Source organism: Rosa rugosa, chromosome 4 (genome assembly GCF_958449725.1).
Source record: "Rosa rugosa chromosome 4, drRosRugo1.1, whole genome shotgun sequence".
Taxonomy (NCBI): Eukaryota; Viridiplantae; Streptophyta; class Magnoliopsida; order Rosales; family Rosaceae; genus Rosa; species Rosa rugosa.
Window position 1 is genome coordinate 2327853 of NC_084823.1, and position 16760 is coordinate 2344612.

At 40.0% G+C, this 16760-nt stretch overlaps 1 protein-coding gene across 1 annotated transcript; it reads right to left on the reverse strand.

The window, feature by feature from the left end:
• Nucleotides 1-1250: 1250 nt before the first annotated feature.
• Nucleotides 1251-9747, reverse strand: LOC133742108 (TMV resistance protein N-like). Its single transcript, XM_062169793.1, has 9 exons — nt 9088-9747; nt 5873-6953; nt 5494-5772; nt 4068-5189; nt 3321-3913; nt 3108-3192; nt 2346-3026; nt 1699-2272; nt 1251-1612 (listed from the first exon to the last, which is right to left on the reverse strand). Exons 1-8 carry the CDS (start codon nt 9612-9614, stop codon nt 1745-1747), a joined length of 4896 nt encoding a protein of 1631 aa, XP_062025777.1. The 5' UTR covers nt 9615-9747; the 3' UTR covers nt 1251-1612; nt 1699-1744.
• Between the last annotated feature and the right edge of the window lie 7013 nt (nt 9748-16760).

Genomic DNA, 16760 nt, shown 5'->3' on the forward strand with positions numbered 1-16760 from the left:
GTCAACTTGTTGTTGTACTTCATTCTCAACACAATCTGATTAACAATTCCCGAATTCTCCAATTCCATTCCTTTGGTGGACAGAGCTCGACCAGGTATCCATTCCTTTTCTAAGACGTCAGAAATGAACCAGGAGCACTAGAATCGCAGTCGTGAACAATATCTTCGTCAATCCTGAAAACACCCAAAAATCAATTTGTACAAAACTTATTCAAAATCCAAAACTATGTATACCAGCGTGTAGAGCGTGAAGTGTAGATTAATTTTCTCACCTCATGCATCACCAAATATGGCTGGAGTCGTTGGAATTTAGATGAAAAACAGCCGCGAAACCCGAAACTTTCCTACTTCGATTCTCTTCCGAGAGTTGTCAGTTGGACGATTTAATCTCAGAAGATGAACTGAACACCGGTCGTCCGTCGTCATTTCTTCGCCGAATTCGGAAGATATGGCCGGGTCGGGTAGCGGTGTTTCACGTCTTAGTAATCCAAGGGCTGAGATCAACCGGTACATAGACATACGGCTAGGATCACACCACTTCGATTTTCCTTTTATTTAAATATTTTCAACATTTTCTAAATTTCTGAAATTCGTAAAAATTAACTCGGTGATGGGTGTATGAAAAATTCTCCAAAATTTCGTCATGTCACTTAATTAATATACCCTTAAATTGAGGATTTCATCTTGTGAAAAATTTTGAAAACTATTTCTGAGGATTCTATTAATTTCTCAGATCATAATATAACTCTCGAATAATTTCGACTTAGCTTGATAAATTTTTCGGGGCTCACAGCGACAATGCTGTGGATGTGGTGCCCAAATGGTTGGGTAGCCTTGGCAATTATTGCTGGGCTTGGGTTCAAAACTTGTTAGGGTTCTGGACCTTGTGCTGGTGGTTTATTAGGGCCTAGTTTTGGGTTGGCATTTTTATTTTGTTAATTTAGATTATTTAAGTTGGGTTTGGATGATTGAAAGACTTGTGACTCTTGTCCATTTGGATAGGAAGTCGGCAGATTCTCAATCTTGAAAAATATCATCAACAGTACACACTGCTCATGCATCTGTCTTTTTCGTAGGCAGTGTTGATTAGCTTTTAGATGAGTTTCATAGATTTCTCAAAAAATTGAACCGTTTATGTAATGTCTTTTTTCTGATGACTTCCTGGAGTAAATTATTATATAATTCCCACTAATTAATAAAATAACAGACATGTTTCCTTCAAATAATAAGTACTGAAATGAAACTTTGGGACCTAAGTTTTCATTAGCTTATTCAAAAATGGAAATACAAAGAGAGGGGGGACGAAGCCGAAAACCTCTCAATTGAAAAAGAAAACATGATAAAAAAAATACAAGTTACTGAAAATGAAACTTTTCGAGACCTACGTTTCATTTGCTTATTCAGGAATGAAAGTACAAAAGGGACGAAGCCAAAAACCTCACAGTCGAAAACAAGAACATTGCAAGTAAATACAAACTACTTAAAATGAAACTTTCGGAGACCTAAGTTTCATTTGCTTATTTAATTAGGAACTTGTAGGGAAGGAATTAGCAGGAAACTCTTGCTTGCAGACCTTGCCTCCTTTGAATGCAAATATCGGTACTTCTGCCAAGCTAAATGAGAAGTATATTTATCAGAAAGTTAATGCAAGTAACAAAATGAATTGATGAGGAAGTAATCAAAATGAAAGGACACTCACAAGTAACAGCACGCCCTCCATGTGCAGCAGTCCTGTGGTGGAACGTTCAGGGTAGATGGCAGGAGATCAGTGTCTCTACAAGAAGTTCAACGTCCTCCTTATATACTAGACGAAGGCCACAACTATACACTTCTAAGCATGGGCTGGATGACGAAAAAGTTGCCCTGGCAAGTTTGCGTTGCCTCCAGGACTCATGATAACATTGACCATCGCGTGCGCCGCGCGGTATATATAAGAACCAAATAGTACTGTATGCATAATCCAACAGCTCAAAACATTCCTGACATACGAGATCATATAACCTGTCCAAAGCAATACCAGAGCCTACACGACAGGTAAGCACGTTATACTCTGCATCATTAGAAGTGCTAGGCGTCTTGCTTGGATCTTCGGTGGACACGGACACCAAATTAAAAGCACATACAACAATCCCCAACCAAGTAGCATCATCAAACAAATTTGGAGGCAGTTGGATATCTGCAGAGTTGCCTTCCATGAAATGCATGAACGATTTCCACTTGGAAATTTCAGCTCCCCGGAAGTTGCAACGAACAGGTTGAGGGCTAGACCAGTCCTGTAACAGAAGTTCAAATGTTAAGAAAAAGGAAAAAAAAAAAAAAAGGTTATGTAGTGCGAGAGAGACTGACCCAATTTCTATATTTTTGAGAAAGCAGTTCAAACTTTTTCTCCGGTCTGGTTCTGGAATCCCGTTCTTTTGGATCACTAATCCGCTCTAAATGATAACGTCGCGATCGCATCAACGCTATCAAATCTTTCACAACCAACGTATGGTAAAATTCAAGTGAATCTTCCTTTTCCATGCATTTGATAATTGTCTGAGCAAACTCTTGCATATCTTCCTGGAACACAAAACGCATCCCAGCTATTTGAAACTTCACATAAGGGGAGTCGATTCTGAAGGAAATGAGCATTTTAGTTGTTGATGAAGTCTGAGTGAACAACTCTTTGGGAATCTCTGCCCGCGGTATGTAAAAAACCAAAAGTTGATGACGAACTTCTGATGATGACTTGAAGTGCTCAAGTTCTCGGGACACCCTCTTACTAGATTCACCGATTCTGAGTCGAAGATAAACACGATACTTGACCTCTTCGTTTTCTTCTAGTATATGCCGCACTTTCTCCGCAATTGATAGGTATATTGCAAATCCCATCCACTTCTCACTCTTGCGTAGATTCTGAGGTATCTCGATTAGCCAAAAACCCCGGCAAACAGCTGGCATTGTATCAGGGACATGAAACCAGTGCTTAAACCACGCTGGGCCTCCTCTGAGGTTAAATTTATACGTTGCAGAATAATCGTTTAATGCCTGGGAGGAATTGAAATGCGCAAATTAATTAGTAACCACTTTTATTTCAAAGATACTAGCTAGAGAGACAAACAGACCGACCTCCAGGTATCTAAGAAGAAGAGACTCAATCTTATTTCTCAGCACAAGTGTGGATTCTTCTTGGAAGTTCAAAATGAATTTCTCCCTGCAATCACACACAGAGAACAATTGGATCAAAGTAGTTACAGGAAAGTAATGGTATGAATTAGTTTTAATGCAAAGCAGCAGCATTTAAAGCAGTTGCATATGGATCAGAAAATTTAATTGTTGTACCATTTTACACCTCCATCCACTTGAATAAGCCAGCCAGACTCCCGTGCAGCGTCGTCCTCATCTCTATTCAGAAAAATCGGACGAACCCCAGGAAATAATTTGTTGTAATACCATCCGTCATCTTGCTCATAGACTAGACGAATTCCACATTTCTGGAGCACCATGAATGGGTTGTCGGTTTCAAAATTAGCCGCCAGCACAGTTGATTGATTCAACCCCCTCTTTGGAAACACCAAACTAGGTAAATAGAAAATCATTAGCAGATGAGAACTTGATCCAAGGGGGCGGTCCGGGCGGAGACGTCCTTCCCAGTCAGTCACATATGGTTTTAGACGGAAAGCATCAGTTTCCATTCTGATTTGATACAAGTAATTGGAAAAATCAGGATCCGGTTCAGTAACAGAGAGAGTAGTCGTATTACGTCTTTTGACTGAGAAAACAGCACACGCTGCAACTCCCTTCCAGGTATGATCATCTGACAAATTTGAAGGTATCTGGATTGATATGGGATTTCCGGTTGATGTAGTGCTGAACCACTCTGGAATTTCATTCTCAGGATGCAAGGAAAAATGCAATGTTGCAGGTGGACACAGCTGCAACGTAAAACACAAAGCTAGCGTTATAAGTAGGTAGCTAGATACGAATAATACAGGGATACATAATTAGATATAGAGCATGTTTTTGTTATATCTGTCTGTGTGTGTCTGTGTGCGTCTGTGTGCGCTTGTGAGAGAGAGAGAGACGTACTTCAACTTCTCTTGCAAGCACTGGAGTTGGCAGTAACATACGATCAACTCGTTTCCCCTCAGCGTGCCCATGTGTCAAACACAGCTCTACAGATCCCCCGCCATGTTCCGGAAAACTCCACGTTTTGAAACCTTCCGGGTCTCCAAGTGCTGAAGAATGGCCTGAATAGATAGTAGTCACTCCCGACTCTTGTGAAGTCAATACTTGGACTTGATTTGGGCAATCCGTCAGTGAAGTACATTCTTGTGCATGAACGGATACAAGACTTAACGGAAGCTTCTTGGGCAGCAATTGAAGCTGCCTGCAATCATTCAAGTGCAGAATCTCGAGCTTTGAGATTTGAGAGATACTTTCAGGTAATCGCACAAAGCAATTACCACTTAAATCTAACTCTATCAAGGATATTAGGCTGCCAAAATCATTGAGAAATGCTCCATCCACCAGATTGCAATAACTCAAGTCTAGCACTGTCAAATTCGATAACGAAGCCAGAACCTTAAATGATTCTGAAACTAGACATGTACATCTTTGGCAGGATAGATACTGTAGATTCTTCATGCGTACAATGAAAGATAACTCCCTTATGGAAGTTCCACCAATGTAAAGCCTCTCCAGACATTTCATACCATTCAGATTCTCAGGTATCTCATGAATTTTGGAGCAACCTGTTAGATAGAGACTTTTCAAAGATGTCAAGCACCCAATGGTATTGGGAAGATGCAAAAGGTTTTTACAGTCTGTTAGATTCAACATGGTAAGACCAGTCAAGCGTTCAATAGATGGAGGCAATTCCTCAATGCTGGTCCTATCGCAATGAAGCTCCAGCAAGCTTTTCATATTTCCTTCAATTTCTGGAAACTTCTTCAGTCTTGAACAGAATGAAAGCCTCAATATTTGAAGGCATTCCAAGGCAGTGAAAGGTGGAATGCTCTCAATAGAAAGGCAACATGTCATATTTAAAGTGACAAGTTTCTTCAGAAATCCAAGAGACGGGTGAACCTCCCTCAAGCTTGTACACAATGTAAGCACCAACGTTTCAAGATCAGGAACCTCAGTGAAGTCTGGGGTCGACATCAAGTATTGTGAAACACTCAGATCTAAATGCCGTAGCATGCTCCATCCCTTGTATAATTTCAAAGATGATCATCATGTGATTTAAAATAATTATTACACAATCATTTGTGATTCCAAATTACAGAAATTAGTAGAATTACAGAAAGGTTGACGTGAGAGTAATGTGACTAATGTCCAATCTTAGTATGAGAATGCCATATTAATTTTTATGGATGTGTGTAACTGAGGACGACCAGGGACCTTATATATGTAGTTATGTAATTCAAAAAGCCACTACATCTTTCCTAATAAATGAGACTAGAATCTAAACTATCAGCTTTATGAACATGCATAAAATTAATTGTGATCTTACCTTTTTTCCCCTCCATAGTTGTTTGATGCTGCTAATACACAAGTGAAGTTCAACAAGTTTATCCGGTTGGAAGTCTGATGGGAAAGAATCCAAAGGGCACCCATGCCAATCAAGATAATGTAACTCATTAGAAAGATATGTGATGTTTCCAGAAAACTTCACATTCCAAATCTTGAGCAATCTCAATCTGTCCATATTTGAGAAGGCATTATCAATTGAGTGAACAACATCGTCTTCTGTTGGACATTCAAGGAATATGCCTTGAACTGCACTCGTCGCCTGATAACAAAGAGCAAAGAACTAGTTATTGCACAAGATAGACCATAACAAAAAATAAAAAAAACAATAGATGAGTTTCAGCACTCAGCTGTTTCATTACCTTACTACGATCAAATACAGGGATAATCTCATTTGGAAGCCACAATCTGCTACGTTCTCCAGGATTATTAGATTCTTGACGAACAACTTCCCAACCCATTTCTTGTATCAAATCATGCATCCACAATTTTGTTCCAAATAGAGTTACCAAAGATTTGTCCATAAGAACTTGTACATTAAACTCCACATCCTTACCTAGTATTCTTATTACACGATCCTTGTTATCTCCTTTAAAGAAACACGCGATATCCAAAAACGTGTTCTTTTCTGGCTCTTCTAATCCATCAAAACTAAATTTAAGAACATCAATAATCCCTTTCGGAGGATTTTTTTTAAGTCTCTCCAATGCACTTGACCATAACTTTACACTTCTACCACGAACAGACAATCCCAAAACTTCAATAGCTAATGGAAGGCCATTAGCATATTTCAAAAATTCCTTGGATAGCTTGAGAAAATCTTCTCCACCCTCGCCTTCCTTGAAGGCTTTCAAACTAAAGAGCTCCAAAGCTTCAAAATCAGATAATGCATTTACCTTGTATACTTCGTCTGCTCCAAATGCACTGATCAAGTGTTCATCTCTGGATGTTATGATGATTCTACTCCCAGGACCAAACCAAGTACGATCACACAGTGTTTCCAATTGTTTAACTTGATCCACATCATCAAGAACAATAAGCACCCTCTTAGTAGATAGTCTATGCTTAATTATGTCTTTTCCCATTTTAGAGTACTGTACATTGGCATTACTATTCAGCAAGTTCAAGAGAAGTTTCTCTTGTAAATGAATTGTACTACCTTGCTTCATTTCAGTTTCCTGTTTAACATTCTCAAGAAAGCAATCACCTTCAAACTGAGCTCTTATCCTTTCAAAAACCACTTGTGCAATAGTAGTTTTCCCGATACCACCCATCCCACAAATCCCTATGATACGAACATCTTTGAGACACCCAATGTCTAAGTAGGAAAACAGTTCATTCAGGTGAGAATCCATCCCAACTAAGCCCTCAGATGTGGAGATTATTTTATTCAACTCAGTGAAAACCTTTTCTACAATTTCTTGAATAATTTTGGCTTCAGACCTGGAGAGTTATAGACAATCATCTTATCTATCTTGTGTGTATAAGGGGTAAAAGAATAAATAGATAAAGATACTGTAATATTCTATAATGCTGCCAGTACTTTTTTTCTTCGCGAATGCTTCTATTTATAGTCATACCTCTGCATTTTATACGTTGACCTGTCCTGGTTTTTGTAAAAGTTTAATCTCCATGCTACCCTTATCTAAAATTAAAATTTAATCTCTCTCTTTAATTTTCATCCACAAACATTGATGGAGAAGAAGAATTAACATGAAGGAGTATGGATATTGGAGGACATACTGGATATAGTTTGTGAGAGAATAGGGAACAAAAGAAAGCCCTAAGTCTAGGTTTTGTGCATAATGGCAACCTTGTCCGATCGTGTCTACCGCCGACTTAGGCTAGGTCAGATTATCCCAGAGTTTGATCTTGGCTTAGAGAAAAGCAAACGAGAACACTTAGATAACTGTTCTAACAAGACTCATAGAAGAACTTCAGTTAGGATAGACTAAACAAACTCTATCAAATAGACTTCGTCACCTAACTAGGAAAAAAAAGTACACATAAAATGCATACACGGGGCCGAAAGCTAACAACTCCTCCCAAAAATTAGAAGGGATTTAACGGAAAAAAAAAAACACAAAAAAAAAAAGGCAACAACCTAATATGGCCCATTGGAAAGTCCTAGCACAAGGCCCAACACGCACACCGCGATCGCATCCACCACCGCCACAGAACAAGGAACACCACCACTGCACCACCTAGACGCCACCACCCAAGAGACCAACAAAACCTATGCATACAACCGAATTTGGGTCCCCTAGCTCCAAGCCGCCACGACCTACCTTGCCTCATAGTTGCTTCAAACGAGAAGTCGACGTCGACCACCACTGTCAACCCTCCAAGCAAAACAATACTAAAAAGGGAGAGATCCTCTCCTAAGCTAAGTTCTCTGCTGAGTTACCTAAGCTTTGAAGGAGATGATGACATGTGTCTATTAGTAGATCCAACGGTCTACAAGACTACAACAAGGACTTTACTTTCTCATCTTTGTTTAACTTTTTTCTCTCCAATTGAGAACCTGAACACCTCTCTCTCATCTGTTCTTAGAAAATTTAAACCAATCTCTCCGTCCTCTTTTCTCCTTCTCTCTCTCTCTCTCTCTCTCTTCCCCCCTCCTTCTATACTCAGCATTTCCGATTGTTGATTGTAAAAAAATGGGTAAAAAAATCTTCTCTTGATAACCTGAGCATTTCCGTGCAAATCCAATTGTTCGAGAGAATACAAGCAATCAGGGCGCCGATAGTCCATACCACCCTCACCTTCAGCCCACCGATGAAGACGAAATCAACTCCGGCCGTCACCAGCGACGGTGTCTTCCCGATGAATCGAAACTTGGCTCTCCATTTCAGAACGGTTGGGCTTGGGTGAGACGATGCTGTGGAGAGACTTAAGGATGCAGCGGAGGGCGGAGGAGAGGAGGTCGGAAACTTTTTCTTCTGATCAGTCAGTGTGAGAGTGGATAGAAAAAAGAACAAGATAACAGAGAGAGTAGACTAAGAGCGAAAAGAGAGAAGAACAGTAAAGAGAGAAGAAAAAAATAGAAAAAAGTAAAGTCAGGCGTGTTTTAGTCTTGTAGACCCTTAGATCTAATAATAGACACATGTCATCCTCTCTTTCAAAGCTTAGGTAGCTCAGCGAGAGGATCCTCTCCCAACAATAGAACAACAATCCCCTAACGAGACTAGAGTCAGCATCACAACATCAGCGCTGACGTCGGAGTACACGTAACGAGAGGAACTCCTCAAAATCCTAGACCAGCTAAAGTGCGTGCAGCGCGTGGTCGACAAGGAAAATCGCGTTGATTTTTTTTTTTTGCGTTTTGTGATGTTTGAGATTAATTTTGTTGTGAGTCAAATATTATGTCAAATTTTTTTTTTTTAACATAAATGTTGTCCTGGTTGGATAAGCTTTTTTTTTCCTGGTCAGAATTTTGAATATTTCCAACGCTAAAAGCATGAACATAATCTCTTAAACTATGTGATATGCAGTTTAATGTATATGAATGTTCAAAAAAAAAAAAAAAAAAAGTTCAACGCTAAATGAATAAGTGTTACTGTGTGAGCTGGCTTACCCATTTTGCAGATGCCATCCAGAGAGATTGCCTACTTCAGCAAGAGCGTCTTTCCACTTGTGCAATTTGTCTAGATTGCCTCCAGACCGCTCTTCATGCTTCTTAAATGCTTTCTCAAAGTGATCGCCTTTTTGTCTCCGCACCTCAGACGGATCAACATGGTAGAACACAGGAAGGACTGTTTTTCCTGTGGGTGATCTCTTACATTCAACGACTTTTGCAAGCTCATCCAAACACCACGAAGAATCGGCGTAGTTCTGGGAGAAAACCACAATAACATATCTTGATTCTTCAATTGCTTTCAAGAGATTTGGACCAATCGATTTCCCCCTCTTGAGCTCTTCATCATCTCTAAATGTGTTTATTCCTTTCTGTATGAGAGCGGTATAAAGATGGTCTGTAAAATTTGTGCGGGTATCTTTACCTCTGAAACTGAGGAACACATCGTACGTGAATTTACCGGATGGTGGAGGAGGAGGAGGACAAGAAGTAGAAGAAGACGAAGGAAGATCTGTTTTGGTAGTCATTGAAGGAGTTTAGAATGGAGAAGGAGGAGAAGGAAGATCTATTTTGGTAGTCATTGAAAGAGTTTAGAGTGCTGCTGGTTTTTGTTATTGGCGAAGACTACGAATGAGAATAACACTTCCTTAAATAAAGATCCGGGTAACACCTCACAGCTATTGACCACAGTATGGTAGTGGAGGTTGGGTTGCACGCGCACGATAAAGCAAATGAGGACCTCATCGATGTAAATGCAGCAAACTGCGTCTGATACGTAGCCAACGTTTTTCATGGAAAATCATCTTCAATTCCCTGACTATTGGGGTCTTGCAGTGGAGCTGGAGCAGTATTTTGTTTAAAAGTGGGTGAAATTATTTCACAAGGGTAAATGAATAGAAGAGTACGTGGAGTCTCATTTGTCAGAGCTGGGGGTGTGAATTTCACATCAACTTCGAATAGCTTTTGACTACATGGCCATATAATTGAATAGATCACATGGTGCCCACGCTACGCTCCACTCAGTTTCGATCAATCATTTCATCTTTTTCTTTTGCAATGGTTCCTCCAGTCTTTAACTTTCTAATGAAGTTCCCGCCATTTTCCAACACCTCCATCTTGTCCTTTTCTTTGGCGAAGAAAGACAGGTAATTTCCTAGATGTACTGCCGTACTGCTTGGGTTACCGAAACTTCCAAGCAATTTCTGACTTTCAAAATGCATTATTTATGAAATACTACTTTCACGTGAACATGCTCTGTTCAAACTTCAGAGTCGGGCTCACGCCATAAAAGAGATTGGAAACAGAGACTGAGATGTCTCACATCACCATTAAAAGAGTACCAAAGAATTTAATTGTGATGTGAAAGCTGAACAACCATCACGTAGCTCATAATCCTCATATCACATATCAGGGTAGGGGTAGGAATGCTAATATGGTAGCTCTTCATAGGCCTCATCAAAAAACTCGTAGATCAAGTGGGTCGATGGAGGCCCGCCGACCCTGAAGGCTAAAAGCCCAGCCCGGCCCGTTAAAAAGCCAGCAAAAACCCGCCTCAGTGGATAGTGGGCAGGCCAGCCAAAAGCCCCCAAAAATCCGGCCCGGCCTGTAAAAACCTGTAAAATATTATATATATGTGTGTGTGTGTTTATATATATATATATATATATATATATATATATATCTGTGTGTGTGGGTGTGTATTTATAAACATATATATGAAATTTTGTAGGTGTGTCATATATCTATACTATTATTAAGAGAAGAGGGTTTGTTAGCCAAAATATAAAATTTTGACAGAATTAACCCTAAAATATTAATAAACTTTGAGAATTAATTAAATTACAAGGATAATTAAGACATTTACAAAATGTATTTTTCTTTAAAAAATTTGAAAAAAAATATCTACAACCCACTTTTCTCTCCTACTTTATTTTCTCTGCAATAACCAACTTTTTTATTTTTTATTTTCTGAAAAAAAAAATTAATAACTTACACATGCAGAGCATGTGTTGAAAAATGCTAGTATATATATATATATATTGTCACGCCCCGAATTTTGAATAACAAATTCAAATCCGAAACATGAATTTAACAACTTAATCAAATAAACGTTCTGAATTTTTTTCTCAGAACAAACACACCACTCGCCACTCAAATATAAAATCTCGAAGACCTCGAGTTTATTATTACAAATTCACTCTCACAAGTAAAATTGTAAAGCTCTAAATGAGCATAACAAACCTCACAATAGAAAATCAGAATAACACACTTGCAGCTACTTTACGCAGCTCGATCACCTTCCTGATTCTCCTGACCTGTAGTAGTACCCGCTACACAATTTGAATAGTGTACCGGGATTGCAACAACACAAAACCCGGTAAGCTTTTGACAGCTCGTATGAGTAAACAAGAATGAACTGTTGATTTATTAAAATACATTTCCTTTAACTCAAGTATAGAAATGTAGAAACATCACAATCACAACGACCACCACGAAACCACTTCACTTTCTCACTCTCATATATATATATAAACACTTATGAGTTACTCTCAATTTCCCTCATAAGATCATTAAAATACATTTCCTTTAACTCAAGTATAGAAATGTAGAAACATCACAATCACAACGACCACCACAAAACCACTTCACTTTCTCACTCTCATATATATATATATATAGACACTTATGAGTTACTCTCAATTTCCCTCATAAGATCACTCAACATTTGGCAGACAGACTAGAGCTCTAACTGATCGTAACCACCGGCCCAGCGCGAGAGCGTGGTTCACGATTTAATACTATTAGTAACCACCGGCCCGGTACGAGAGCGTGATTCACTAATAGATGCCATGGTCACCCCGTGTGTTTGGCTCCAATTTTGCTGCAGCTGGTCAACAGTCTCTTTTCTTGCGCGGGCGTGCCAGCACCGTTCGGGTGCGGTCGTCGGGGGTGTCCCTTGACCTGACTTCTTTCAAGCAATTGTGGACGAGGAGAGCACCAACCTCGTCGTGGGATTCTTTCTGCCTCGTGGTGAGGACTTTGCTGAAGTTTCTTCTTGTTCACACAATCGATACTCAATGTTGTAGATCGAGCAGAGCGACATCACCGGGAAATGTTGAGATCTTGCTAAAGCGTGACTTTAGGTTGGCTGGGTTGCTAGGGCGTTACCCTTGCTTGGCTGGTTCTGTAACCGTTGTGGTCGCGGCATTACCGTCGGCTCCCGAGGAGACTAGGACCGAAGCACGTTGACAGAGGGTTTGGTGGCACTGAAAGTCGGCTTCTGAGAAGACTAGGACTAGGAGTATGATCACCGGTAAGAGAAAGAGAAGGAGAGGAGTTGCTCTTAGAGAGGTTTGCTCTAGAGAGAACTTAGATCATCTTAGAGATGTTGTTGTTGAATGTGAATGTGTCTTTCTTAGAATGAGAGGAGAAGGTGTTTATATAGGGAAGAAAAAGAAGAGTGAAATGATGAGTGGAAGAAAAATAATGAAAGTAGATCTAAGTTCACTTGTAAAATATGGAAAAGATAGAGAAAAGATGAAATGAAAGCAAAGCATGAAGGTGCAGCAACATGGAAGTGGTGATGATCTATTAAAGAGATTGTAGAAGAAAAATATATCCAAGGAAAAATAGAAAAGCATCTAGCTTTCTTCATGTGGGTAGGAAACATGAACATGTGAATATTGAGCTGGTTTTAGGTCAGTTTCTGCCCCTTTATTCCTTCAATTATTTCTCCAACAAGACTTCATTATATGCCTTCGACTTCTTCATATGAAATGTTCCACTATGAGTGTAGATCATTCTGACAAATTTTCAGATTTTTATTCCATGTGGTTGGGCCGAAAATGCTGCTGGACCTCTTACAGGTCCAGTTTTCCAGTTTTGCTTCTGTAGAAAATTGGGCTGATTGTTTGAAGGCCTTCCACTCAAAAAAAAGCTCTTGCACTCTTCATAAGAAATGATCCTTGGGCTGTCTAGAATGGATCTGGAAAGTTTCAGCACATTTCGATTTCATTTGGTTAGTCTGCCACCCCTCCTTCCTTGTCTAGCTCGGTTTTTCCTAGCCGAAGTAGGAAAATATGCTAAAGTTGACTTGTCATACTTCCATAGTAGGCTTTATTTAGCCTCTAAATATATATTTCGAGCTTGTCGACAATATATAGCTTGAGCCACTGATATTGGCTCAATTTCTCCAAGACGTGCCTTGTCAGGCAAAAATGCTTATTTTGGGTCCAAACATTGCCCCCCAAACCTCGAAGTCAAAGGTCCTCGTCTTGACTAAAGAGGTCTTGAATCAACACTACTCTTATAATGTCGTTGCTTCAATGCCACTTGTATTGGCTTGACTAAAATTACTTGAACAGTAGCCTCTCTCCCTCTTAATTATACATAGTGAGCATACATATATTAATCGCCAGTCTTCCTTCGCGAACCATCCTTTGCGAGGCCATGTAATTAAAACCACTTCGCTGCCAACAATTCGCAACCCAGCCTTCGCCACAATTATTGGCAAAAATATTGATTTGACCTCCTCCACTGCTAATACCATACTAGGCATATTAAATGCCTCTTGTATATGTGTCCAGACCAATACCAATGGCCTCTTAAGTATATTAGCAAGTTCCAGCCACTATTAGGCAAGAACACAATTTTTTGCATCCTCCGCGACGCACAAATTTGAAACTCTTTTTGTATTTTTGTATTTTTTTTTTTTTTTTTAATTTTAATAAGACATTGTGAATCAAGGTTTAGACATGCGGCCCAAGTATAGTCGTCTAGACACAAATTTTCTTTCAAATCCTTTGGGCAACCTTACTGAAATGGCCAGGTGGGGGAGGGCGAACAAGAGAGGCAGAATCCATTTTGGCATGAGCTACTCCCACATAGTGGTTTAGGCCCATTTGCACGCACTTCTGGATTCAATAACCTGTCATGAACGTTGTCCCCTTTCTAGACACTATTTCACATAGGCTATACTTACTAAGATGAGAAAGGTCATAAGTGTGAAGACAGTTCAACAAGTGTTAATAAAAGCCGCCCTTAACCTTAAGGGACCTGAACTAGGCACCAATAAGGAGTTTAGGCCAATATTAACAAAAGAGACTTCACCTATTCCGTTATGATTCACAAATGACGAAAATAAAAATGAAAACTGAAAATTGACAGGAAATTTGAAAACAAAGAAAGAAGGCCACGGGGGAGGCCATCTATGCTTCACTCCAAGCTCCGATGTATCAAAATTTGTAGGGTAAAAATCCTTCCTATGAGAGCTTGTAGAAAAAGAACAAAGATACTTCTCGTTGAAGAATTTGGAGGAATTTGGCTCGTGAGAGGGGTATTCTTGCCCCCCAAGTATCTTTGTTGGTTGACGAGACATGATCTCCAATTGTAATTTGGAAGATGACGGTGTCCCAAGATCGGCTTTGTCGCCAACTGTCGCCAACTTCTCTTGATCAAAGGGATGATCATGGGTCATATCTTGCCCCCCATGCATCTGATCAGTAGCCACATATTTGGCTTGATCAGTGGAGACATCAGATATTTGTTCAGAGACAATTTTCTTGTCTGAAGAACAATCTTGTTGATGACGTTCTCCATAAGTAGCCTCTATGTAAGGCTGTGATTCACCAGTGAGGCCATTAGGTTGATTGCCACCTATAGGCAAATCAGCCTCATAAATGACCTCTTCTCGAGCGTTCTGCTCAATTTCTAGGTCCCAATCGCGAAACCTCTGCTTTGTTTTTGCGATCAAACTGGCCATGTCCCTGGCTTGCTTTTCTTTATTCCTCTCGATGTTGGCCATGATGATCGCCAGCTGTTCCTCAATGCTTGCCCCCTCTGGGATGGGAATAGGCATAAACTCATCATTAATGGCAGTATCGCCAGTGGTGACAACATTGACCATCTATTTACTTTAGGAATTTCTTTTGGTAAAGATTTTCCCCTAGCATCTCAATGATGGCGAACAAATGCAAAAAGACTCTAGTGTAGTCCCACTGGGCGTGCCAAAATGTTTGTTTTGAAGCCCGGTGGTTGAATGTGCTTCAAGAGAAAAGACTTCTAATGTAGGTCCCACTGGGCGTGCCAAAATGTTTGTTTTGAAGCCCGGTGGTTGAATGTCTTCAAGAAAAGGAAAAAAAATTCTAACCTTGTCCCACCGGGTGTGCCAAAATGTTTGTTTTGAAGCCCGGTGGTTGAATGTGCTTCAAGAGAAAAAATCTTCTAATGTGAAAATGTTTGGCTCCAATTTTGCTGCAGCTGGTCAACAGTCTCTTTTCTTGCGCGGGCGTGCCAGCACCGTTCGGGTGCAGTCGTCGGGGGTGTCCCTTGACCTGACTTCTATCAAGCGATTGTAGACGAGGAGAGCACCAACCTCGTCGTGGGATTCTTTCTGCCTCGTGGTGAGGACTTTGCTGAAGTTTCTTCTTGTTAACACAATCGATACTCAATGTTGTAGATCGAGCAGAGCGACATTACCGGGAAATGAGGAGAACTTGCTAAAGCGTAACTTTAGCTTGGCTAGGTTGCTATGGCGTTACCCTTGCTTGGCTGGTTCTGTAACCGTTGTGGTCGCGGCACTACCGTCGGCTCCCGAGGAGACTAGGACCGAAGCACGTTGACAGAGAGTTTGGTGGCACTGAAAGTCGGCTTCTGAGAAGACTAGGACTAGGAGTGTGATCACCGCTAAGAGAAAGAGAAAGAGAGGGAGAGGAGTTGCTCTTAGAGAGGTTTGCTCTAGAGAGAACTTAGATCATCTTAGAGATGTTGTTATTGAATGTGAATGTGTCTTTTAGAATGAGAGAAGAAGGTGTTTATATAGGGAAGAAAAAGAAAAGTGAAATGATGAGTGGAAGAAAAATAATGAAAGTAGATCTAAGTTCACTTGTAAAATATGGAAAAGATAGAGAAAAGATAAAATGAAAGCAAAGCATGAAGGTGCAGCAACATGGAAGTGGTGATGATCTATTAAAGAGATTGTAGAAGAAAAATATATCCAAGGAAAAAGAGAAAAGCATCTAGCTTTCTTCATGTGGGTAGGAAACATGAACATGTGAATATTGAGCTGGTTTTAGGTCAGTTTCTGCCCCTTTATTCCTTCAATTATTTCTCCAACAAGACTTCATTATATGCCTTCGACTTCTTCATATGAAATGTTCCACTATGAGTGTAGATCATCCTGACAAATTTTCAGATTTTTATTCCATGTGGTTGGGCCGAAAATGCTGCTGGACCTCTTACAGGTCCAGTTTTCCAGTTTTGCTTCTGTAGAAAATTGGGCTGATTGTTTGAAGGCCTTCCACTCAAAAAAAGCTTTTGCACTCTTCATTTGAAATGATCCTTGGGCTGTCTAGAATTGATCTGGAAAGTTTCAGCACATTTCAATTTCATTTGGTTAGTCTGCCACCCCTCCTTCCTTGTCTAGCTCGGTTTTTCCTAGCCGAAGTAGGAAAATGTGCTAAAGTTGACTTTTCATGTTTCCATGCTTCCATGCTTTCATAGTAGGCTTTATTTAGCCTCTAAATATATATTTCGAACTTGTCGACAATATATAGCTTAAGCCACTGACATTGGCTCAATTTCTCCAAGACACGCCTTGTCAGGCCAAAATGCTTATTTTGGGTCCAAACATTGCCCCCCAGACCTCGAAGTCAAAGGTCTTCGTCTTGACTGAA

Bases quoted from the DNA above. Each gene is read 5' to 3' on its own strand.
- LOC133742108 (XM_062169793.1), bottom strand. From the start codon at position 9,614: ATGACTACCAAAACAGATCTTCCTTCGTCTTCTTCTACTTCTTGTCCT. The intron at 5,190-5,493 runs GTAAGATCACAA...AAATTATACAAG, and splicing joins AACTATGGAGGGGAAAAAAG to GGATGGAGCATGCTACGGCA. The intron at 3,027-3,107 runs GTCGGTCTGTTT...AATTCCTCCCAG, and splicing joins TTCTTCTTAGATACCTGGAG to GCATTAAACGATTATTCTGC.